The 27,474-nt window shown below is 40.9% G+C and overlaps 1 protein-coding gene across 1 annotated transcript in view; it reads right to left on the bottom strand.

Annotated features, from left to right (window-relative positions):
- LOC103178117 (A disintegrin and metalloproteinase with thrombospondin motifs 19) overlaps positions 1–27,474 on the bottom strand; it is a 197,640-nt gene that overhangs the window by 66,837 nt on the left and 103,329 nt on the right. The window contains 4 exon segments of the mRNA XM_042345176.1: positions 2,062–2,231; positions 2,879–3,034; positions 8,571–8,662; positions 18,840–18,990. Coding sequence (XP_042201110.1) covers positions 2,062–2,231; positions 2,879–3,034; positions 8,571–8,662; positions 18,840–18,990 — 569 coding nt within the window.

The raw sequence follows: 27,474 nt of genomic DNA on the forward strand, positions 1-27,474 counted from the left end.
TACCAGGGCTCCAAGTTTGGGCCTCCATTCTTCCACGTGTATGCGGATGATACACAAATCTACTTTGCCTCCTCCAGTATCACCACCACCACCACCAACAACAAAACAAAATTACATTTGTATAGCGCCTTTCATGTCGAGAGGACGTCCCAAGGCGCTGGACAGACAGAATTACGCACCCGAGCTGGGGATCGGGGTGGGGGAGGGTGGAGGGCAGGTGGGAGAAGCATGGAGATCGAAAGCACAGTCAAAGAGGAGGGTCTTGAGATGGGTCTTGAAGGTGGCGAGGGAAGTGGTGAGGTGAAGGGATTGCAGGATGGAGTTCCAGAGTGTGGGTGCGAGTGTGGCAGAAGGCCAATAGTGGGGTGAGCGAGGCAGGGGACTTGAAGCAGGCTGCAGCCCGCTGAGCGAAGGGAGTGAACAGGATGATAGGGGGTTAGGAGGTCGCAGAGGTAGAGGGGAGCAAGACCGTGGAGGGCTTTGAAGGTGAGGACCAGGATCTTGAATTGTATCCTCTTGTGATGGGAAGCTAATGGAGTTGGGCAAGGGGTGATAGGGTCACGGAGCCTGGTGCGGGAGAGGACACACGCTGCAGAGTTATAATAATAATAAAATAATAATAAAATAATAATAATAATAAAATAATAATAATAATAATAATAATATCTGGATGACCTGCAGCCTATGGAGGGAGGAGTTGCGGAGGCTGACAAGCAATGAGTTTTCATAGTCAAACCTTGATGTAATGAAAGCATGTACGAGGGTTTCGGCGGCCTGCGGTGTGAAACAGTGGTGGAGCCGGGCGACGTTGCGGAGGTGGGGGAAGGCAGAGCAGGTCATGGCGAAGATGTAGGGTAGAATGTAGGATAGTTGAGCGTCAAACAAGACCCCAAGGTTCCAGACTGGCTTAACAAGTTGGAGTGTGCAACCATGTCAGCGCCTTAGGTGACTCCAGGTCCACTGATGTTCTATCAGCTTGTCTGGCAGACATTAGGGCCTGGATGAGTGTAAACTCCTTGACTCCTGTCAATGTCTTCACTCCTGCGGATCTAAACTTCTCGACCTTCCTGGGCTCTCCCTCAGACTCACTGAACCAGTGCGCAACCTAGGCATCCGGTTCGACCCCCAGCTGACCTTCCTCACCCATATCTGGTCCCTGACCAGGACCGTCTTCTTCCACCTCTGCCATATTGCCCGTCTCTGACAGTATCTTACCCCAAATGCAGCCGAAACCCTTGGGCATGCACTTGTCACCTCCCACCTGGATTACTCAAACACACTCCTGGCCGGTCTCCCCAGCTCCACTATTCAAAAGATCCAGCTCATTCAGAACTTTGCCGCCCACATACTGACCCGGCCCAAACTTCGTACCCACATCTCACCAATTCTGGCCAGGCTCCACTGGCTCCCCAACATCAAACGGATCGAACTTCAAGATCCTCACACTCGTCTTCAAATCCATTCACTCCCTGGCACCTCCCTACCTCTCAGACCTCCTCACTCCCCAAACTACCACCGGCACCTCCACTCGACTGGCACCGGCCTCCTGCTCATCCCTCGCACCCTCCGCCCCACCATCAGAGGTTGCGCTTTCAGCCACTGCACCTCAAAACTCTGGTACACTCTTCCTCAATCCCTCCGCCTTGCCCCCTCTCTCCTCTTTTTCAAGTCCCACCTGAAAACTTTCCGCTTCGACCGTGCTTACATCCACCTCCCCCCAACCTGTTGCTTGGAGTCAGGCTCTGTCACTATTAAGCGCTCTGAGATGCTACCCTGCGTGGAGGGGCGCTATATAAGTGCAAGTTGTTGTTGTTGTAGGTTGAACCTTGGGACTGCCCACAAGGTGAAATGATCACCTTAACTGGATGACTTGTCACCAAATTAGAATGACAAATACAATGCTATTTAGTTTCGGTCACCCCCGATCACTGTCTACAGCTGACAAAGCAGAGACTGAAAATGTTGCAGATTATGATAACTGACTATTGCATGGATACTGCTCTTTGAAATACATGAATGTAATTCTAAATGTTTTCCAGAGGTGTTGAAAAACATGATTACCTTCATCAGTGACGGCATACCACTGCAACAAATGCTTCTGGTACGAGGGCCTGTTGAATGATTGACACTGCAAATCCCGAAACACAGGCACTCCTCCAGGACACGGAGAATTCTCACATATCTTGTATTGTACACAAGCTCCATGGCAATCCTTGCCTTCAGGACCCGGCCTGGATGAGAATCAAATAAACAATAACTCCACTGAGATGTTACCGTTTCACAATGTTTTACCTTTTAACTGAAGGGATATTAACTCTGTTGGAGAGTAACCTGGTTACTGATATTGACCGAATGGTGACTATCCTCCTTGGGGGGAAAGGTAAGCTGGGTCTCATTGGAGCTGAACTGGTTCCAAGGTGATATGTTTGGCAACAGAATATCAGAATCGAGCCAATTCTCTGTGGTGGTACTGAATGGATTCCTGAGCAAGATGGGTTTTGTAGTATTAAAGGGCATTGCTGATGACATCTGCAGGAGGGCAGGGACTCTTCCAATGCAGCTTCCATTAACAAAGCAAGCCAAAGCCCTAACAGGTAGGCTGGTCTTAGCTGAACAAGCAGTGCTTTTGATGGCAAACTATCTGGATTTAGCTAATTTAGACTCCAGCAGTATCCCAACGTACGCTCTGGGGTCCCTAAGCCTTGGCTCTTGGCAACCTGTGCCTAACACTCCCTGGAATTAGTAAGCGGGATGCAGCCCTCCAGGGATAGAGTGTGCATTCCATCCCAATAGACATTTCTGGAATTTCTCTATGTTTAGGTGGGATGCGGATTACTGAACTATTTCAGCTGAATGAACAAAGCTGAACTGACATTACCTAGGATTATCACATTTACGCTGACGAAAGTTGACTCCTGTATCACATGTTCTACTGCAAGTGCTCCAGATACTCCAGGTGCTCCAGTCTCCGTCTACATAGTCAGGGAGAGGTGTTTTGCTGACACATTCGCCCACCTTACACCACTGTCAAGGGAAAGAGATTGGTTATTCATGGTTATTCATCCATAGAATAGATACACTTGTATGACATACAATTATATAGGGCCTTTTGCATAAAAGAAACATCTCAAAAATCAAATAGAAGTAAATTACAAATAACAGAAATTATCACAAGCAGTCCACGAATCCTAGTTCCAAGATGATACCCCACGTGAAGGGCACAATATAAATGCAAGTTGTTGTTGTAAATCTGTTGTGAGTCAATAGTAGAGTGAGAAATATTACCCATCATCTTGCTGTGTGCGCGGGGGTGGGTGGGTGGGGGTGGGGCGGCTACGGGGATGCTTGGGGGTTGGAAATGGAGAGGGAAAAGAAACTACATGGCTTATAATAATGAAAATATTCTTTGTATTTGATATATCTTATTATGTATTGAAACATCCTGAAGTACCTCACAGGAATTACTGTAAAGTATATTGACTGTGTATTGCCGGAAGTCCTGACCATCAGATAAGATTTTAAAGGGAAGTCCCTTTAAGTCCCTTTGGATCCATGATGATTTTTCACCTTTTGAAAAGAGACGGATTGTCTCCTGGTGTCCTGGCTTATAATGCTGCCAGAAAAAATTGGTCATTCACCACATGGTTGCTTGCGGTACATTGCTGTGTGCAAATTGGCTGCTGAGTTTGCGTACAAAATACACAAGCACTACATTTTACAGTAAATCCTGTGAAACGTTTTGAGATATCCACTGATATAAAGGTGCTATATTAAATGCAAGGTTTGTAAAATAATTAAATTTAAACTGTCCATTCACTCTCCTGCTATTTACTTTACCTCTTCTAAGGCTGAGATCATGACCCCTTGTTGTGGACCTCTGGCTGTATTGAATAAGGTATTGGGAGGCTAGCTCACTCACAACCTTCACATCTGGAAAACATCAACCAGATCACCCTTCAATCACCTATCCTCCAATGAATAGACTCCCACCTTCTGCAATCTCTCCCTGTAACTCAGATGCCCAGATAGAACGAGTGAAAGAACCGCAGGATGAACACAAGTGATGATATAAAATTGTTTTATTTGTCTATATATTTTGGTGAATTCAGGTTGATATCGCATTTGTAGAGGTATCTTGATGTTTGAGTAGCTTGAATGCTATAGTTTGTTGTAGCTTCAAACTGTATGAGCTGCCTAGAACCAGTTGGCCTACAGAAATGGGAAGCTCTGTAAATTCTCCAGCAATCTAACAGTTAAAATCTCAGCTCGAAACAATTTGAGTGACCCGACCATCCACAAGCTATTGATGACTTTCTCACTTGTGGGTTACACAGAGTTCAAGTTATTCTTTAAAATGGTTTATTATTAACAATTAATACAGAAATCCACCGTTTGACTATGTTCTCATCCTTTGATATTTAATCCATTATTAAAACAACCGCAGGCACTAAATTGAAAAGCACATGTTACCCAGCTGTTTTCCTTGATTATTGCTCGACTTCACACTTCCATGTCGTCTGTAAGCAATTTTATTTCTGCGTTATCAGATGTTGTGAAATACAAGGCAACCGTGATATAACGCGGTCAGCTGGGTCGAATATCTCAGAACCCAACATTCAAAGAGAACGTGAAATAATGGCCAAATGCAGAGTTGTCAGGCTGGCACTGCCTGAAGGCTGCGACCAAGAAGTACCACTGATGTCACTTCCTTTGTGAAGTGGTATCGGGGGCTTCCTATACATGCTCAGCACCAAGGATGTGATACACCCAGAAGTCGGCAGGAAGTAATGTGTTCTGCAGAAGGCATCACTGAACTGTACTTTGAGTAACTGCGGGTCCATAGGATTTTAGAGAGGCACTTAATAACAAAGTTGCCTTATTTGTATATGTGTGTGAATAATCAACTAATCTGATTTGCTGTTCACTTCTCTCAAATGGCTTCATATCTCCATCCCATTCCCCCCACCAATGGCAGGCGAGCTTTCAGCTCCCATTCTATTGTAACTCCATCTAGGAGTCCCTCTGACTCGCTACCCTTCCATCATTCAAGGCCTGGCTCAAGACATACTTCTATGGCTGTGCTTCAGCTATCTTTCTCCTCCCACCTCCCTTCGGTTACCACCCAGCTTGGGTGCCCAGTTAGCACTGTCAAGAGCTTTGAGACATCCTCCCGACACGAAAGGTGCCAAGAAGTGCACTTTTTATTGTTTTGTATGTATGCAATGACATTCCATCCAACAGGGAATATCTTCTTGTGTATTCATTTGAGCTTAAAAATGAAATAAAGCAAAATAAAAAGTTTTAGGCAAACAATTTTTCTCTTCAGACCGAGCATTGCTGGTTCTTGCCATTCTGAGTTACTTTATAGTAAAAGGTCAGCTTGCTGAATTGTGCATATGATTCTGCTTGGCTCCAGCTTTTACATATGGAGAAATGGAGCAGTTTTCAGTTTCATCGTTGCTGTGATATTTCAAATAAATTTACCAGTGATAAGCATTCTGCTCTGGCATTCTGAGGGCAAAGATACGTGGCATTTCAATAGCTTAGAAAACATACTAAAACCTTTTAACAGATAAAAATAAATTTCTAGCAACATGTCTCCTGTGTCCTAAGTGGGCATCACTCACTGCTAAACAGCTCAGAATATAAATTATTTATTATTACCAAGCACAAAAGCTTACTGCATTGTAACATTCCTCAGCAGGCCAGAGAGACACTGTCTAGGTTTAACTGTAAAAAATGTTCATTTGTAGCTGTTCAACCTGCAAAAGAAATGCCCCTGGAGGATTGTCAGCACAATATAACATGTCTTCTGACAAGTGCTATTGGCAATATCGATGAACCATGACCTTGGACTAAAATTAAAAGTTAACTAAATTGTTTAAATTGTAAACTTTTTAAGGTAACATTCTCCCTTCCATCCAACAATTAATTCAATGTGTTTCTGTACTGTTTTCTGGGGCTATCGCGTGCTAATCACTATTATTAGCAATCTTTTCTGCATCAAATTCAGAAAATTCCATTTGTAAACACCTAACAAAAAGAATAAAGCAAATAAATAATTATTGCATCTGATATAAGGCCTTTCATGTCTAAAAGTGCTTCACATGATCTCACACTAGTTGATAGACCCAAAGTGAATGTACCCAGTCAAGAGATTTCTGTGGCTAAAATACAGTACTCCAGCATTGCACAGCATGCAGTGACTGCAATGTCACTATAGATTCCTCTCTTCTTTTAAGCCTTGACCAACTAAAATTCGCAGCTGCTTTATCTGGAACGGAAAATCTACGTTATCATCTTAAAACCAATTCAACTGCGATATGAAACTGCTTTTTAATGATAATTGCTTTTATCAAATACATTGGCAAGCACGTGCATGATAATGGGGCCCAATTAGCAGTAATTTCCAACAGGAGTAGTTAATGTAGAGCTTAGGTCACAAATAGGAAAACCTCACATGGTGCTCCCACCAAACTGGGGAACTTCATTCCAAAGTGCACCAAAAGCAGATCACTGGTTCTCACAGGTCAGTATGATGCAGTTCGGTTTACTGGCAGGATTTCCTATTTGGGATTCGCAGTCTATACAGACAAAGTGGAGTCCTGTAGCTCAGTGGTTAGAGCACTCGCTTTGCAAGCGAGAGACCTGAGTTCAATTCCAAGCAGGGCGAAACCTTGGGCAAGTTTCCTTACTCCACACGCCTAATAATAATCCCTCCAAAACAAAACAATAATAAATTGGCCATTTCAATCCACGACTGTTTGTGGACACTGCTGTGCACAATTGGCTGCCGCGTTTCACCCACAAATATACAGTCAATTCACTTTACAGTCTATTCTATGAAGCACTTTGAGATGTCTAGAAGACTGAAAAGCGCCATATCAAATGCAAGGACAATGCTACCACTTTGCTTTCAGGGGTACCCTTACCATCATAAACATATGGATTCCACATTGATGTTCAGGTAATTTGTTTGCTAGAGTAATGGGAGTTAGCTCAACTATAAACGATACTGGTTACATAATTTTTTTTGACCACTTGCTGTTTATTTTTCAAAACACAATAGAAATATCGACTTTGTATCTAATGTTAACAATGTAAGATAGAACGATTGCTATTTCACAAGGCACATCTTGGTTGGCGGTTTGGAGAGGTGAAGGAACTTGCACGTGGCCAGTCTTTGTTCAGGCTTGTCAAATACATTGAGTTAACATCTCCCAGAAGGAATGCAGCGCTGTTCGCTGTTACCCAGTGCATGGTAGAGTGGGCGCACCCTTCAATTGCTGTGGATTTTGGAGTTTTGCTTCATTTGCCAGGGGGAAGGGAGGGCTGGGGGTAACTGCTCATCATTCATCTGCTTCAGCATCACATCAGCTGCATATTTCTGCAGACTGCCCATTGCTGCTGCTTGTAGTCAATCTTAAGAATGACATTCCTGCCAACTAGTGACAAGGAAGGTCCTGCTCTTGGCTATTATCTGCAGTGTGATTTATTTCTACCCTAAGTCATATGTCAAACCCTATAGACAGAGGTTAGCACAAGAAGCTTGTCTCTTGATCTGTGCCTGATGTTGGGCCTGAGGCCAGTTACACAAAAGTTAGCCTCCGCAAAGGTTTTCTTGATAAATCCATTTCCAGAATTATGTGTGTTTGACTGGAATCGTTAGATTGGCGTTCAGAAGTGCAGCATTTGGAAACTGGAAGTGGTGGTGCTGATTGTGTGCTTCTGTTTTCAGGCTAATATTGTGTGATGTGCTGCCAAATACAAAAGAAAGCGTGATCCCGAAGGCCGGGTTATCAGCACAGACATAATGGGACCGAATGGCCTTCTTGTGCTGCACATTTTCAACAAAACAACTTGCATTTATATAGCACCCCTCATGCAGGGTATTGTCCCAGAGCGCTTCACGGTGGCAGAGCATGATGCTGAGCGGGGGGTCATCGTAGTCACAGTCGAAGAGGAAGGTCTTTGGTCGGTACCTGAAGATGGGAAGGATAGGGCAAGATGGAGAGATAGAGGAAGTGTGTTCTAGAGTTTCGGAGTGTAGTGGTTAAAAGCGCAGCCATCAATGGTGGATCGGAGGGCATGAGGCAATGCAGAACACCGGAACCAGATGAGCGGAGGCAGCGGGAAGTGGGTTGGGAGATAAGTAGGTCAGATAGGTAGGGTGGTGCCAGGGCATGAAGGCATTTGAAGATGATTTTCTGTGGTTAGAGGCTGTTCTGTGGCCAGCCTTTTGCTTTCCGACCTTACTATCATGATTTTTACGGCCTTCTATTGGAGGAGAAATGATCCAGAAGCAAAAGTGACGACTGGCAACTCAAACTGGAAGTTGCATGTCTTAAGGCTTGTGAACACCTCATTTTCAACCCCAAATGTCACAAAGCTTTTATCTAGACATTCCACTTGCAGCATTTATAAATCCTTCTGTCTTTCAAGAGGGATCGAGAGCTTAGAAAATAGGCACAAACAATGGAAAATATTGTGTCATTCGCTGCAGGAGAGATCTGGAAACACTGTGGAATTATATTTTAAAAGTTGTGCCTTGTTTTTCTTACCTTCTCTGTTCGCACTCAGTTCCATCCAGCGGTGGGTCCAGCTTGGTTTTACACTCCTGGTGCCCATCCACTTTACACCACAGTCCAGTACACATGACGTGCTACAGCACAGGGGAGAAAAGAACACAAATATTTAACCTTCTCCAGAAGAAAAAAGGGATGTATACATGAGGGTGAAGGGGATAGAGAGGTGTGGGAGAGGCTTGGGGGAGACTAGGGACAGGGAGTTTAGGTAGGTGGATGCTCATATGAAGTATAAACACTGGCACACACTAGCAGGTTGAATGGCCTGTTTTGGTGTTGTAGATTCTATGTAACTCTATTAATACGTAACATATAAACTTGGCATTATCTGAAAATGTTTACTGAAAAATGTGATGAGGAATGCCTTCCTCTGTAATGACCGTTCTAGTTTCTACTGTTCAATTACAAACACTAATCAGTGGTTTTAGCTACTGCATATTACCAATTAAGAGAAAAGATAGACCAATATTACCGCTGATGTTCGAAGTCTATCCTCTGTACACACAGCCCAGTATTCCCATCACTTTACTGCTCTTTTTCCCGGGATGCATCTAAGGCTTTCCTGTAGGTTTTTTTTGCCTCTCTCTCTCCTTCAGGGAAACCCAATGGTATTTCTTTCATGACATGTACAGATTTATGTTGATTTGAAATCTGTCCACAAAGTTTGTTTGGGTTTTGATCCTCTTTAAACATATAAACTCAGGTTAATACATCATTGATATTGGCTCATCATCAACACCCCTCAATTCACTCCCTTCCTCACCCATTCAAGCTCCGGCTCAAGTCCTACCTTTATGTTCGCAATTTCAGTCGTCTTTCCCCTCCCAACCCCCTTGGCTCCCACTCCCATCCAGCAGTATCAAGCGCTTTACGACGTCCTCATGATGTGAAAGGTACTAAAATGTGTATTATATTTATTGAATCTACAAAAAATCATGTGTGGTACAGTGACCACATATCACCCAGCAGTTCAGTCAAACTCCTTTCTCTTTGTTTTTTTGTGAATCACAGAGCTCTCTTCCCTTATACAGAATAAACTGTGTTCCCTCAGGACAAAATGCTTAAAGGCTGGAGACCAAGAAGAGACCTACAAGTTATCACAGTTCACAAATCACAGGTTCCTCCCATGAGCAGCTTTGGAAAAAATATCATTTACATGATGATAGCTAGCAGTAAAACCAATAAAATTTCTAAGTTTATTGGCCTTTAGTAACCATTAGCTATAACATAAACATTTGTATACCTCCATGCCAAAAATTCTTGCACAATTTGGCAGGATAAAATAGGCCATAAAAAGACCATGACAGGAAGATATTGTAAAGATAGCTACAATGATAATGGTTTTGTCTGTAAAATGTAGTTTAAAATGTAAAGAGCTTTTAAAGATTCCTAGGGATACTCCATTTTTCTTCAATAAAAGTCATTTTTTTCAATAAATCAAGACCTTTCTAACATTACACAATTGATGGTAATTTTGAAGTAGTAGTTGTTCACTGTTAATAGGAAACACAAACTTAAAAAACCTTACTGTACCTTACCCAGAAATGCATAAAACATTATGGCATAGAAATAGACCATTTGTTCCAACCAGTCCGTGCCAGTCATTATATTCCATTTGAATCTCCAGCCCTCCTTGTCAATCTCCATACCTCTCTATTCCCTTCTGCCTAATGCATGTACCAAGTTTCCTTTTCAGTACATAGATTAGTTTTGCTTCAACCACAGTTTTCACCACTGAGTTCCACATTTCCATATTTTCCTTGTTCCAGTTCTTCCATTAAGTCTCTTCGATCTCGTGGAGTTCTGTAGCTTAGTGGTTAGCGCACTCGCCTCGCAAGCGAGAGAACCTGGGTTTGATTCCCAGGCGGGCGAAACGTTAGGCACGTTTCCTTACTCCACACGTCTCTGTTCACGTAGCAGTAAGTAGGAACCCAGTTTGTTCTTCGATTGAGAGATCGCTTTCCGGGGTAATAATCCCTTACATTTAAATAATATAATAATTTGGTCACTCAATCCACGACTGTTTGTGGGACACTTGCTGTGCGCAATTGTCTGCCTCGTTTCGCCCACAAAGTATACAGTTAATTCACTTTACAATATATTCTGTGAAGCGCTTTGATACGTCTCAAAGACGTAATAAGATGCTATATCAAATGCAAGGATTATTTATTATTTCACTACCCTCTACATAAATAAATTCCTCCTTATCTCCTGTTTATATCCTCCAGTGGCTATCTTATATTTATGCTTTCTGGTTTTGGACTAACCAGTAAGTGGAAACAGCCTTTTGATGTCCACCTTGTTGAATACTCAACAAGTATTCTTGTTGAATGTGGAGTCCTGTAGCTGAGTGGTTAGAGCACTCGCTTTGCAAGCGAGAGACCTGAGTTCAATTCCAGGCAGGGCGAAACCTTGGGCAAGTTTCCTTACTCCACACGCCTAATAATAATCCCTCCAAAACCAAAAACAATAATAAAAATTGGTCATTTTCAATCTACGACTGTTTGTGGGACATTGCTGTGCGCAATTGGCTGCCGCGTTCGCCCACAAATATACAGTCAATTCACTTTACAGTGTGTTCTGTGAAGCGCTTTGGGACGTCCTCCCGACGTGAAAAGCGCTATATCAAATGCAAGGATTATTATTATTATACTCCATTTAAACACTTAACCTTTCTTAAAAAAATGTGTCTGGGAATCTTTTAGAATCCTTATGACATGAAAAGATAATGTGACAGGGAGAATGTTGTTCTGAAGGATATAAATGTGGGTGTCTCATCCACAAAATATACAGTGGCATCACTTCACAAAGCAAGTGGTTATAATGAGAGATTTCATTTTCACATAGACTGGGAGAAGCAGAATAGCTCAAGTAGGCAAGGCAACGCATTTCTAGAATGTATTCAGGACAGTTTTCTGGAACAATATGTTTTCAAACTGACAAAGGAACATGCAATAAAGGTTTGGTGATGAGTGACGAACCAGAATTAGTTAACAATCTGACTATAAGGGAAAATCTTGCAAATAGTGACCATAATATGATTGAATTTGATAGAAGGCTTGAGAGGGAGAAGGGGAAAGTCACAAACCAAGATTTTAAACTAAGAACTGTGGAGAAGCAAAGGGATTGGGTGTCCACATACACAAATCACTAAAACTAAGTTCACAGATAAAAAAGACTAATGGGTTGATGGCCTTTTGTCTCAAGGGGGCTGGAATATAAAGGAGCAAAAATGAACATTCAACTGTGTAGAATCTTGGTCATATCTCATCTGGAGGCGGCGTTCAGTTTTGGGCACCGCACGTCAGGAAGGCTATATTGGCTGTGGAGGGGGTGTAGCGCAGATTCACCAGAATGATGCCAGGGATTAAAGGGTTAAATTACGAGGACAGGTTGCATAAACTTGGTCTCTACTCCCTTGAGTTTAGACGGTTGAGGAGTGATCTGATTGCGGTTTTTAAAATAATAAAGGGATTTGATAGGGTAGCTACAGAGAAACTGTTTCCTCTGGTGGGGAATACAGAACAAGGGGGCATAATCTCAAAATTAGAGCTGGGCCATTTAGGAGTGAAATCAGGAAGCAGTTTTTCACCCAAAGGATAGCGAAAATCTGGAATTCTCTCCCACAAAAGGTTGTGGATGCTGCATCCATTCACATTTTCAAGTTTGAGGTGGAGAGATATTTGTTAGTTCAGGATATTAAGGGTAATTGGAGTTGAGGTCCAGATCAGCCATGATCTTATAGAATGGTGGAACAGGCTCGAGGGGCTGAATGGCCTATTCCTGTTTCTATGTTTTTACAGTGTGTTCTGTGAAGAGCTTTGAGGCATCTCAAAGACATGATAAGGCACTATAATAAATAATAATAATCATAACCCTTAATAATAATAATTATCCTCCACAATAATGGACTCAAATGACTCAAATGCAAGGATTATTATTATTAGTATTATTATTACACTATCCAATATAAAACCAGATAAGAAGAAAAACAATTATTAGGATCTGATAACCATCCTATTTTCTCTACCAAAGTTTTTTTTTCTGAAGCATAAATTTCTCATCTGCTTAATATTTATGAGTCACCTATTTGTGATGACATGTCCTGTAGCTTAGTGGTTAGAGCACCAGAGAATATAAGGTACATTTAGGTGCTACACATAACTCTTTGTGTGTTTGAGCAAGTGTGTGTTTCCATACATATGTGAATATGCATGTGTTTGTTTGCGTGTAGTGTATTTGTGTATATAGTATTTATATGTATGGGTGTATGTGTGCTTATAAGTGTATACAAATTTTACATGTGTGACTGTTATGTGTAAGTAATAACCTTCCTTTTAATGTGTATATAATAACCTTCAGCCACAAGGTGGGTTACATAGCTAATTTCCCTTCCTCAGACTGATAGATTGATAGCAAAATGTGTTGATCTTATTGACAAAGAAACAGAGAAACTGGGCTAAGTCACATTACAGAAATAACAGCAGCCCATTCCTACAAGAACAAATCACATTTGTATAGCTCAGAGGTAAAATTACAGCATCTTTCTATAAATAACTGATTGATTGAGGCAGTAGCAGAATTCACCTCGGACTGGGCAATTTTATGTGTGATGAAGGAAAGCCAAAGATTGCTGCCCTCACTAAAAAAAGTGAAACCCCTTTGTAACAGGGATTTCATTAAGTACTTACAATTAAGACAGTAATATGAACTTATTGAACAGCATTTTACTTACATCCTGAAGTGGGATTTGTATTCATATCTCACTTCAGGATATGAAGTAGAGTCCTGTAACATAGTGGTTAGAGCACTTGCCTCGCAAGCAAGAGGACCTGGGTTTCATTCCCGGAAGGGTGAAACTTTGGGCAAGATTTCTTACTCCACACACCTCTGTTTACCTAGCAGTAAGTAGGAACCGGTTGTTAAGTCGATTGGTGGATTGCTGTTCTGGGATAATAATCCCTTTGTGGGACACTGCTGTGCTCAATTGGCTGCCACGATTTGCCCACAAAATATACAGTCAATTCACTTTATACTACTTTTTGTGAAGTGCTTTGAGATGTCTTAAAGGTGTGATAAGGTGCTAAATCAAATTCAAGGATTATTATTATTTGGTAAGGAAATCGTGGTTACATAGGGTGCTGTTGCTGTTGTTTATTCAGGTAACGTTGCAAACCTCTTTCCATTCATTCATTTTAAAATGGAAACAATGGAAAACCAAAACGGAAAAACAAAAACAAAAAAAGCTGAATCTGTTGCGCTTTTGGAGAAAAAAAAAACTCCTGCATGTTTGCTGTTGGTGCAGAATTCCTCCAACTTTCCTCAAAGGGGTTTAGTACATTCAAGCCACAGTTGAACAATCAGAAACAAAAGCCGTCTCTATGATCATGTGCTCAAATGAGTGAACATGGATCTGTCAATTCTGCTCAGACGTTTCAAGTTTAGGTTTATTAAAACCTGGATTCACTTCAGTAGTAATTAAAGAACCCACTGGACTTGTAAAATTAGCTCAGTACATTAGACTTTATACGTTACCAGTGAAATAATTGCTTCAAGACACAGTTCCAGGAATTGGCACAATAAGATAATACACACAATTAAACAATACTCATGGAAGCCAAGTGCTTAATGGCTCAGATAAAATTAAAAGAGATTGGCAAGCTTTTTAAAGCCACTTAAAACTCTGAAAACGTATGACCTGGTGTAGCAGACCAAATATAATAGCCATGTAATCTTGCAAAGACAATTGACTTGTGAGGCAGTAGAACTAATTTACGCTTGTATTAGGAACTGAGAACCCATTCTGATTGGACTTTCTAAAGCAAAAGTCTAAAAATCACGATAACTAGGGAAAATCATTAGTGTACTCAGGTGAAAGTGTGAAATCCTAGAAAAAGCAACTTGTCACTTAAATTAATTTGTCCTTAAATGTTAGTAACTAATATAACTAACAAATTAAATGTTAGTAACTGAGATCTCCGAAGTAGTCAGAAACTGCTTAAGCACAGTTCACTGCTGCTGTATCGTCTCTTTCAAGTGAGAAATTTGTTGCGTTCATTTTTTGGAACCAATTAGAAATTTCCTGTCAAACTCAAGAGTGCGAACACTGAAAATGCTGCTTTATGTGATCTGCCTTCTTGCAAAGCATGCACAGAGGTTTCTCTTCACTTTCATGACAAATTTCCAATTTGTTTCGAAATTTTTGGTATATTTACTCCAATCTCTCGATTTCGTAGTAGCTGGTTGTGAAGAAGGCAATTCTCTATTAAAATTTTCAGTTCCACTCTTAATATCACTGGTTGGTTCACTTCTCTTTCGCACCACAAACCTAACTATCGTGAGTGGACTATAATTCGTATTTGAGTTTTACGAACAACACAATGAACGCACAGTTTCTAGGTCATGAAGATCATACACCACCAGACTTATTAGCAAATTTCAACAGTAACATGAATGTTTTCTGCGATTTGTAACACATTTTATTACTGATAATGCATGAACCGCATTTGGTCACACTTTTACATGCAATCGGTCACATGTGGCCAGTGGCCAACTTACTAGACAACAGTAGCCTATAAAACCAACCACTACACTTGACTATTATTACTGTAGAGTGCTGTGAAATGCTTAAATACAATAACTCTTCGCAGTTATTTCCATTCATAATAATCCTTTACTTCTGAGTTACAAATTCATACTTTTTAATCCAATTTTCAATTTAATCCTATAATCCTAAATCTTTTTAATAAATATTAAAAACTTTGTCAATGGCTCTGAAAGTCAATGCATATTAACCGAATTTCCTTTATTTGCTAATTTGGTTTCAATCTGAATATATTGTTATGTATAACTTCTCTTTCATAAACCCATCAACCCAAATTGGCAGTTGGGTTTATTTGCCACATGCTGATGCATCTGTTTGAAATAGGCTCTGTCATCTGCATCCATAACATATAACAAGTTGGGAAGGATGGCGTCTTCACAGCTATTTATATTCTGATTTTGTTTTGAAGAATGTAATCAATATTTTTAGCCACTTTTCCCCAACTCTTTGGAACTCTTTCCCTAAATTTCTCTGCCTCACTAAAATCTCTCTCTTTGACTGTGCTTTTGGCCACCTTTATAATGATAATAATAATAATTCTTGCATTTGATAGGATCTCATCGTGTCTTTGAAACATCTCAAAGCGCTTCACAGATTATACTGTAAAGTGAATTGACTGTACATTTTGTGGGAGAAACATGGCAGCAGTGTCCCACAAACAGTCGTAGATTTTTTTTAGTTTTCTTTTTGGAGGGTACGGATTATTCCCCCTGGAAAAGCGATCCACCAATCGACTAACAACTGGGTTCCTACTTACTGCTAGGTAAACAGAGGTGTATGTGTAGTAAGGAAATCTGCCTAACGTTTCGTCCTACCCAGGTCCTCTTGCTTGCGAAATGAGTTCTCTAACCATTAAGTTAATCTCTCCCTTAGCTCCTCTATCTCCCACACAACTCGGACTCCCACTCAGTCTCTGTAAAGCACTTTCAGATATTCTGGTCGATGCAAGGTACTATGTGGAGTAAGTGCAAATTGTTGTTGTTGGAGGATCTGAATCCAAAAGTTCAAATTCATTTCTCAAAGATCACAGAATTGGTTTGGAATAAAAAAGGCTCTTCAGCTCAATTTGATCTTATCTCTCCAGAATACCCACCCTATCGTACACCCATCACAGCATCAAGCTGTTTTTAAATGAGTCCAGGATCCTGGTCTCAACCACACATCCTAGCAAATTTCCTGCTGAATAAAGAAATCAGCAATTGATAATTAAGCAAATGTTTTATAGTTGTTCTCCTCTGTACTTTCCAGGCTTTGGAATCATTTACATGCAGACCGAAACAATATATTGTATTGAGATACCGAATGTTCATTTGGCTTAAATGCTGTATAAGAGTTATTGTATTAGTTTGGCATATCATCAGTTTGGAACATCATTTAGTGCATAAACGTTTCATTTAAGCCTGAGTTACAGCTAGATTGAATGCCATCTAATTTAACACATCACAAACAAGCTGTAGAATAACACTGCAGCTAATAGCCCTGCTTTTATTTTTACAATGCGTGTTGCAACTAAAGCAATTCTTAGCAACATCCTGTTAAAACATCTATTTTATTTGGCAGTGAAAGGTGATTTCTTTTGTGCTATTATAATTGCAGTGTGTCAGGCTGGAATGTCCGTGCGTGGCCAAGAGAGCGCTTAAGAGACCATTCCCAGAAATTGGTGTGTAATGGGAGAAATGAGAAGGGAAAATAGCTTGATGTCACAGAGGATGATTTTGTTTTTACTGGGAGCTTCCACTGCACTTCCTTTGTCAGTACAATTGGGTAGAGACATCAAAGCTTTGTGAATTAAACGCCACTGGTAGTGCTCAGGTTTTCAAACACATTGCAGTTCATATGTTTCTAGCCTTGAAAGATCACACACTCCGCAGAGGGGAAATCAAATTGGACCTTAAAGGGCAGCACAAGGCTTCCCCGCAGGAAAAGAAGGAAGATTGAAGATGATCTTCGCCTTCTGGGATTACTCCTCAGTCTTGTCTAGTTACTTCTCTAGCAGTGTGGTCAAGGATTAGGTCAGTTTGAAAAAAACTAAAAACCTTGCATTTGATATGATGTCTATAATGTTGGAGTGTCACAAATGCTTCAAAGGTAATTGCTATCAAGTGTAGTGATTGTACTTAGAGACAAACACAGCAGCCAAATTTGCTCACAGCAAGGTCCCACGAAAAGACATGAAACGAACGCCCAACTCAATTGCAGGAACGTTGGCCAGGGCAGTTGAACAACTCCCTTATATCCCTTCTACCCTGGTTGTGTGCTGTGAGCAATTGGAGAAGGAGAAATAATGACCACTTTAAATATATTGAAGCCAATCACTGGTGATGCAAAGTGAGTACAAATCTATTTACTACACAGTAAATAAGACACAAAGTGCAGGGCTACAAAACTAAGAGAATGTATTGTGAATGTTGCCCATAAAGTGAAAATAATTCAACATTATTCAGCTAAACAGCTTGAAATTAATGTTTTCCTGCAAGTCATTTTTCACTCAAATAACCTATAATTTCAATCAATTAAACAGTAATATAATTAAAATTCATTCCAAATGGCATGTGCACAAATACTATTAAAGATATTTTAGCATGAACTTTCCAGTTTCATAGATTCCAACTTTACAGACCAAACGACCACTAGGTGTCAGCCCACCCTTCCCAGTAAGTGAACTCTTCGTAAAATCATAATGTTAGTTTGGATGAAGAAGCCCCTTCAGCCCTTCCAGAATACCCACTCTACTATCCTTGCAATAAATCTGTTTTTTAAATGAGTCCAATGTCCTGGCCTCAACACCCCTTCTTAGCAACCTGTTCCAGTCGTTAATTATCCTCTGCATAAAGAAAATCTTCCTCGTCCTGAAATTGCCCTTTGCAACTCTAAACCTGTATCCACTTGTTCTACTGTCTTGATGCATTCCGTAATAAAAAGATCTTTTGGACTTAGATCACTGCCATCTTTGATATTATCTTTTGTTTGCTTTAATGTCTGTGGATACCGGCACAATGTGAATGAAAGCGGCATATTCCCAGCTACAACTTCATTCCACTTCTCACTTCTCTCCCAGGTTTGGGGCCTCATCTCTGGCCTCCCCCAAATGATCTTGTAGGTACAAAAATGTAGGTTAGCAGTAAAACGTGCCTCTCAAAAGCACCAATCAACCCCCGCAATTTTCCGCAAAATTCGTCAAATTTCCCCACAATTTTAGGCACAATTTTCTATTGACCCTGGTAATAAGCCCTAGAGTAGCTTTTGTGTTTATTTTTTGTTTAGTATTTATTTGATTGGCAAGCTCTGTGGTTTTAGCTGGTTAGACTCCAGCAGTACCCCAACTCAGTGGGGTATTGCTGGAGACTAACCAGCTAATTCTCAGTGCAGACTCTGAGGTCCCCAAGCCTTGGCTATTGCCAACCTGCGCCTTATACTTCTCGGAATTAAGTAAGCAGGATGCATCCTTCCATGTGTTTTTTACACTACTGTAAAATTTTGTAACTGTGTATTTTATGGGCAAGATCAGCATAAGATCCACTCTCTAATGCATATTTTTCATCTCTGGAGCCCAGATAAAGAACGCCAAAAGGATCAGATTAAATCATTGTATAGATTGTGTCCTGTGTAAATCATAACAGGTCTCATATAAGCAAGGCACAAAAACCTACCTGCATTTCCTTGCAGAAAGAAGCCGTAGGCCCAAAGAGGATCTGACACTGTTCATCTGCTGTGTAGATCATCCCTGGCAGCTTGGAAGACAGCATCACTGAGTTTAAACTCTGAGGGTCTGTTTGCAGTAAGCAGTTGCTGGCTTTCGATCTGCAAAACATGTAAATTCAATATGCTGGGATCATTTTTTTTGAGGTTCAGATATTTTTTAAAAAATATAGTTAACACCTTCTGACTATATCTTTGTGTTTTGGTCAAACAGTGCAAAATGAATGGAAGACTTGGATAATAAAATTCAAGCAAGTATTTTTAGCCATCCTCCTGACGTGAAAGGTACAAATATAAGCATAAGTCTTCTATACTAATAAAACGACAATGTCTGTGTGTGTGTGTATCAGCCAAGATCTCAATAACCGATTGACATATAGACATGATATGTACCTCACCTGAAAGGTCTTGCATCTGGGAATGTCATGGGCATATTTACAGGGATCTCCTATCGTTGGTGAGCTATGACCTAAACAAGCTCATCACACATGTAGCAGTTTTGCTTAAAATGTACTCACAGTGTTTATGGCATGTTAAATGGTTTGTGAGTGGTATCACTGAAATCTACATTCTATATTGGATGCTTTGGTTGCAAGCGTAGCTGCAATGGGTACAGGTAGTATTGTATAAAATAGGTAAAATAAGCTGATGGACTGAATGTTCTACTCGTGTCCCTAGATCAGGAAATGTTATTTTTTCAGAGCCAAATCTGTAAGGCAGGTGCAGTGCACATGCAAGTCATATATCTACAACACCTTATTTTGCAATAGGTTTCTTTTGAGTCCTATCAGGCAGTCCTATAAATCTACTAATTCACATACCGATTCTATGTCCTCAGTTACTTAACCACGGAGATGTTAATCACTTATCTGTAAACATTTTTTTGACAAAGCATCAATGATTAACACAGGACTCATAATGCTCTAAAGAACAGAATGAGTTTTGTTATGGATCATCGAGTAATTCACATCATGTCAAGAACCATTAGACCACACACCAACTATCATTAGTCCCTGCCCATTCCTCTTTATTGCAGGGCAGATCTGACCTTGTGTATTAAAAAAGCCATACTGGGATTTTGAGTGAAGTGCATTAAATACAACAGTAAAATGTAATTGTGGACCTGACATTTAAAAACTATCTGTTTAATTTCCCTATCATCTGCAGTTTTAAAATTGTAAATGCTGTAATGCCTGAAAATTATTATTTTGTACAACTTGATGTAAACAGCTCTGAGTCACAGTTATCAACACCCAAATCCCGTGGACCCCCAAAGGACACTTACAAAATAGTTGCTTGAGCAAGGCAAAGACTTAAGCAAATGTGCGTACAAATATATATATATATATATTCAAGGATTACATGGTTTTACTTTGCTGTACAAGTGTACACAAAATAAGCCTTTAACATGTCACAAAACCCCAATAAAACATATTGAATAATAATCCTTATATTTGATGCAGCCTTTCAAATAGGGAGGTGGTCTGAAAGCACTTTACAGGATTGATTGTAAAGTGTAACAATTTTGTATTTTGTATCCAAATGGATGTATGAGTTGGAGGAGAGATTAAAAGTTATAGCAATTCCCTGTGAAGTGGTTTGAGATGTTTCAATGCTATAGCAGTTGTATCAACTGCAAACACTTTTTTTATTTTTATCATTACTACAACACACTAAATTATCAGTCAGGTGCTATGGTTTCCAATGTTAGGAGTTTATAGGTGACATAAAGGAATATGACTTATTCAACTTCATAAGTGGAGCTAGTCTGAATCATTTGCAGACAGATAACAACATTGTCTCTAGAGAGTGAATGTTCTATGCTAAATAATAACAATCCTTGCATTTGATATAGTGCCTTATCATGTCTTCAAGACATCTCAAAGAACTTCACAGAATATACTGTAAAGTGAATTGACTATATTTTGTGGGCAAAATGCATCAGCAATCGCACCCAGCAGAGTCAAACAAAGAGTTGTGGATAGAGTGAATTTTTTAAAAAAGGGATTATTACCCCCAGAAAAGCGATCCACCAATCAACTATCAACCGGGTTCTTACTTACTGTTAGGTAAACAAAGTCACGTGGAGTAAGGAAACTTGCCCAAGGTTTCGCCCTGCCTGGGAATCAAACCCATGCCCACTCGCTTGCGAGGCAAGTGCTCTAAACACTGAGCTCCAGGACTCCATGGAGTCAGGTGCACACCCAAATAATCAGGAGGTGTAGGCTCAATAAGCTCAAAGTGCTGCTGCTCTGTAATGGGTTCAAAGGTGACCTTTGAGTCCAGCACTGACAGAAGGCATACTGTGCTGGGCCACGTAAAGATCATACCAGGATTAACATACATTGCTTCAGGTTCATGTGAAGCATGAGAGGAGGACTTAACCAGAAAGTATTGCCTCACATTGTGCATCTCAGGTGATCAAAATAATTTTTAATTAAATGCTTCCCGGTTTCCTACTGCTTATATAATGGACGTTTCCACATCTCCTCAAACAAATGAATTGTGTAGAGTATGAATGGCTCTCAGAACTCTAGCCTACAATAAGAAAATCTGTTAGAAAGGGATGCCAGTGTGTAAGTAATTTTTAACACAACATGTGGAATCATTCCTCTAGCTTCAGTTTATGCAGGTGTTTGTATGCAGAGAGGTAGTTTACTCTCCCCAGACAAATAGTTCCATTCCCAGAGAGATCTTGAATTAAGTAAAACAAATAATAGTCTTTATATTGGTATAGTGCCTTTAACATCGGGACACTGTCACAATGTGCTTCACAGGATACACTCTAATGTGTTTTGTAGGAGAAATCCAACAACCAATTTGCACATAGCAGTGTCCATTAACAGCTATGAAGTGAATGACCAGTTTTTTTTAGGGGATTATTGGCCTGGACATCAAGAGAAACTACTTTCTCTTTTCAAATAGTGTCATGGAATTTTTTATGTCCACCCGAACAGGCAGACACGATCTTGGTTTAATATCTCATTAAATACTATTGTTTTCTTTGGGCTCTGCACCATTTTTACTTGTTATTTATGACAGGCAACACTGTTTAAACGTCCATATTAATTGTTAGCAAATTGTCTGTAAAGCCACTGTCACCTTCACCCTGGGACAGTTTGAGAAACATATGTTCCCAGTGGTTGACAACTGTAGAGCTGTAGAGCAAGATTCAGTTCAGGATTAAAGAGTTGCGATTTATTTTTCTGTACATAGCAACATGACATGAGTAGGAGTTTTGCAACACTGTTTTCCTTGTTTATTGCTGCCTTGCACTGTTTGGACACGATGAGTGATAAGTCAACTACACCACCTTGTCTCCTTCAACTCCTCTCTTGGCAAGTTCCATCTTGTCATGGAGTGTGTGTGACTTATTTTTACTTACATTTCGCAGCACCTTTCAGTTATCCGTACCGAGCTTCATTTATCAGTGTTCCGCCCAGATACATGCAAGGGAACTCAATTATAATAATCCTCGCATTTGATAATCCTTACATTTGATATAGCACCTTATCACATTGTTATGGTGTCTCTAAGTGCTTCACAGGTTTTGACTGTGTATTTTTAGGCAACAGCATCATTTGCTAAAGTGCTGTCTCGCTTATAGCATGGGCCTGCTGTATGGGATATTGTCAGCCTGGTTCAGAGGTTACTAACACTCTCCCCTCTGAGTCAGAAGATTGCGGGTTCAACCCCAAAATCAAAACTTTGAATTCACAATCTAAACTGACACTCCAATGCAGTGCTTTAAGAGTACTGTTTTGCTGAAGATTCTGTCCTTCAGATAAGACTTTAAACCAAGGTCTTGTCTGCCGGTTCAGGCAAATGGTAAAGATCCTGTTTGCCTACAAAATACACAGTAACTACACTTTACAGTATATCCTGTGTAGCGCTTTGAGATGTCCTCTTAATGTGAAAAGGTGTTAAAGCAAATGCAAGTATAATAAGGATTATTATTGCACCTAGCTTCTACAGCTGACTAGCCAGCATCCCACACTAAAAATTGTCCTCTTTCCGAGTCACTGACATCATTTTCTGTGCGTTGCATGGAAGAAGTGACATCAGCAGCGACCTCATGATCTGGGAGACAGATATTTTTCACACCTCACTCATATAACAGACATTGAACATTGAACCCAGCCGACCGAGGAAGGTTTCTCTATACTCTGTCCAACTCTCTTTGTAAGATCTTGGCTTTCTAAATCATTCATTTTCCCCTCCCTCCCGCCAGCCCCTCCCATTATTTTTCCCTTCATTGAGTATGCTAACCCAGATCATTTACGTACACTCAAGTAGAAACAGGACTGATCCCACCACAAACCCTGAGGTGTTCTACTCAATCCCTCCCCTCGTTTGAATCCATTTTCCTTTGCATCCTTCCTTTTAGCCAATTACTAATCCACTTCCAGATTTTACGAACACTCGCTGATATTATTTTGTAATCTCATGTGGCACTCAGTCAAAGTTAATATTATGTAACATTTCTAAGACATAAACCATCTTTGTGAAAAATTTGGTGCAAACAACTAAATGCTAATAATTAATTCCTAGAATCTGTTAAATATCATTATTTCTTGGCTGGCTGTGCATTGTTATAAAAGCACTCTGTGGTACTTCATTACAAAGATGCGTAGAATGTCAGATGTAACAAGAGAAACAGCAACCTTGGAGAATGTAAAGTAAAACATGAACACATATATTTACAAATAGATTATAACAAAAAGTTAGATCCCTTTCCATTTAAGTTCCACAGTGCTTGGGGAGATATTGTACAAGTAATTATATGATAATAATCCTTACATTTGATTGAATTCTTTTCACCTCAGAAGGATGACTTAAAGCAAGTACAGTAAAGACTTATGACTGTATTTTGGAGGTGAACATAACAGCTAATTTTGGATATAGTAATGTTCCAGACAGCCATAAAAGGTGACCAATTTTATCTGCAGGATTGTTAGCCAGGACACTGGGGGACACTCCCTTCTCTTCCTAAACAATGTGCCTCAGATCTTTAATGTCCACCTGAACAGGCAGAGGGGACCTCGGTTGACCTCGGGGTGTTGATTGGCTCGTGAAGCCTTGTGCGGGAGAAGACATAGGCTGAAGAATTCTGGATGGTCTGCAGTTTCTATAGGGAGAAGCTGGGAAGTCTGGCAAGCAGGTCATTGGCACAGTCAAGCTTGGATGTGATGAAAACATGGATCAGCAGCCTGGGGGAGGGGGAAAAGGATAATAGGGGAAGGAGGATATTTTACAAAGATGAGGGGAAGCTGTGTGTGTGTGTGTAGTTTGAAAGATTGTTGGGAAAAGAAAAGGACATCAAGTTCCTCATCAGCTCTGTGAGATAGATTGAACATCTGTGCAGATTGAAGATTCAGCATCTGAGATGAAAAGGCTCTGACAGAAGCCAAACAGGAGAGCCCTCAGTCTTGTTGGCATTTAGCTGTGGAAAGCTAGGACTCTTCTAGGACTTGATATGTGACAGGCAATCAGTCAGAACAGACGTTTGGAATCAAGGGTAGAGACAGAGAGATACAGTCAGGTGTCATCTGTGTTCATGTGGAAGTGGAACTCATCATCATGCCTACAGCTAATGCCAGCAAGAAGGAGAATACTGATGGTGAAAAGTAGAGGACGAAGGATGGAGTCCTGAGGGACATCTCACGTGACTGTGCAGGGGTGGGAGGAGAAGTCACTGGAAGAGACAAAATGAAGACACTGGGATAGGTGCCTTGGTGTGGTCCAGTTAGACCTGGCGATGGACTGTGAAGCCAGATTTAAGTCATGTGCATTCAGCAGCACAGTCCTTGGATTTTAGTCCTTGGGATGTGATAGGAGCGAGAATGTGGATGGTGGAATGAGGGAGTTGTGGAGAAAATTAATGGAGTATTTAAGGAGGGCCAGAGGGGCAGGAATTCAGAGGACTCGAGGGAGATGTGAGAATTTTGTTCTGGGGTAGAAAGCAATGACAGTAGGTTTAACAGCAGGGAATGATGATGATGATGATAATGATGATGGAAGTAAGGGAAATGGAAACGTGATCAGAAATGGCTTTGTCAGAGATGTTGGAGATGGAGAGGCCTTGCTTGGGTAACGATCAATGAAGGGAGTAGCCAATAGATGTGGGTGGGGAAGTTATTCTGATAGAAAAAATCACTGCAACTTGCCATGGCTCAAAGCATGGAAAACAGGGAATCATGGTTCTGCTCCTTTTCCGGGATTTTTAATGGTCCCTTTTTCATGTAATAGTTTATGTTGTGTACTCACAGGGTAAAGGTTGACATTGTTAGAAAACAGAACACTTCTCATCTGGCGACAGTCCTGAGTATAACTACGTCAGGCACATGGAAGCTTCGTGGGAACAATGTGCGTGCCTGATATTGCCCAAACAAGGCAGTTTGCTGTCAGTGTTTGGCTAAATCAACACCAATTGGTGATAGGTTGCATATATCGCAAATTTTGGACAGGATCCTTGCATTTGATATCGCTGAAACCCTCATACACGCATTCATAATATTGAGGCTTGACTATGCAAACTCCCTCCTTGTCGGCCTCCCAGACTCCTCCCTCCATAGGCTGCAGATCATCCAGAACTCTGCAGCCCGTGTCCTCTCCTGCACCAGGCTCCGTGACCCTATTATCACCATACTCGCCCAACTCTACTGGCCTTCCATCACTCAGAGGATACAGTTCAAGTTCACCTTCAAAGCCCTCGATGGCCCCGTCTCTGCAACTTCCTAACCCGGTACCATCCTACCTGCTCGCTCCGCTCAGTGGGCTCCGGCCTGCTTCACATCCCCCGCCTCAACATTGGTGGGCGGGCATTCTCCCCCTACCCTCTGGAACTCCATTCCACAGTCCCTCTGCCTCAACCCCTCCCTTGCATCCTTCAAGACCCATCTTAAGACCCTCCTCTTCAACCGTGCTTTCGATCACCCTGCTGCCCTGCTCCTTCCCCAATCCCAACCCCCAGTTTGGGTCTGAATCACTGACTGCCGAGCGCCTTGAGGCGTCCTCCCGACGTGAAAGGTGCTATACAAATGTAATTTTGTTGTTGTTGTTGATATAGCGCTTTATCACGTCTTTGAGCCGTCTCAAAGCGCTTCACAGAATATACTGTAAAGTGATTATGCTGTGAGGTGAATTTTGTGAGTGAAATGCAGCAGCCAATTGCGCACAGTGTCCCACAAACAGTCGTGGATTGAGTGACCAATTCTTTTTGAAGGAATTATTACCCCCGGAAAAGCGATCCACCAATCAACTAACAACCGGGTTCCTACTTACTGCTAGGTAAACAGAGGCGTGTGGAGTAAGGAAACCTGCCCAACATTTCGCTCTGCTGGGAATCAAACCCTGTGAAGTACTTTGAGACATCTAGACAACAAGATGAGGCATTATATCAAATGCAAGAGACAAAATCATTGGAGGCATATTAGTACACATAATACACGACAAATACAGAGCAGAGCACTGATGTTCAGAATAAAGTTATGTTCCTGGCTAATTTACTTCATTTTTATTACGCTCCCTGGTTAGGGTGCATACAAATTATTGAGAACTCCCCTGAGAGTTAGCGAACATTGGTTATGAATTTTGGAAAACATTTGTTAAACAACCCTTTATTTTAATGTTTTTGTTTCTGAACATCATAATTTTACAAGCTGAAATCTAAATTCTAGATTCTGGAACGATGTGGTTCTGATTCTTTCAGAGTTATTTATTGTTCTTATGGGAACTATTTTGCTAATTCTGAAAATACAGTATTTATTGTGTATCATCTTTGTTCCATGGATGTAATTCTACTCTTTGGCATTAGTGTGTAGCAGTAACCAACAACAGAAAGGGCTCTAACAGTTACAAGGTGAGAAATACTTTGAATAAATTATTTGTTTTGTGTGTAAAAAGCAAAATTATGCCAAACAATGGAAAGATCCATTTTGTCCGCTTTTTTTTGAGGGGTGGGGGTGTGGTCTCTATATCCAGGTGTTTCTTGACTTCTCACGCAAAATGAATCAGCTGGACTTTATTTTTCCTGAGACTAAAATCTTGTGATACATCCTTGAAACATTGAAAGAGAGCAATATTGAGCTAAGAAATAAAGCCAAGCTTGATGCAGCATTACATTTGAAAAGGACAACACTGTAGGAGTTAAGATGCTTTAGTTCCGTGTGGAAAGCGTGAAATGACCATCCACATCATCAACTCAAGATGTAGATAACTACAGCTACATGGCCTTTCATTGTTCTTTGTTTGCTTGTGTTCAGTTGATGTAGGATTATATAAGAATTTAGGAAATAGGAGAAGGGCATTGGCCCATTGAGCCAATTCCACCAAAAACCATTCCAGCACACTACACACTAAGCCCTTTTCTCTGCTTCCTCACCATATCCTTCAGTGCAATACAACAAAAACAACTCGCATTTATATATCGCCCTTCTCGTAGGGTAGCGTCCTGAAGCACTTCACAGTGGCAGACTCTGACAACGCTCCAGGGGAAGAGGGAGGAGTGAGGTGACCGTAAAAATGACCAAAAAGGAGGGTGGGAGAGAGGAGGCAAGGCGGAGAAATTGAGGGGGAGAGTTTCAG

The sequence above is a fragment of the Callorhinchus milii genome, unplaced genomic scaffold, assembly GCF_018977255.1.
Source record: "Callorhinchus milii isolate IMCB2004 unplaced genomic scaffold, IMCB_Cmil_1.0 Scaffold32, whole genome shotgun sequence".
NCBI lineage: Eukaryota > Metazoa > Chordata > Chondrichthyes > Chimaeriformes > Callorhinchidae > Callorhinchus > Callorhinchus milii.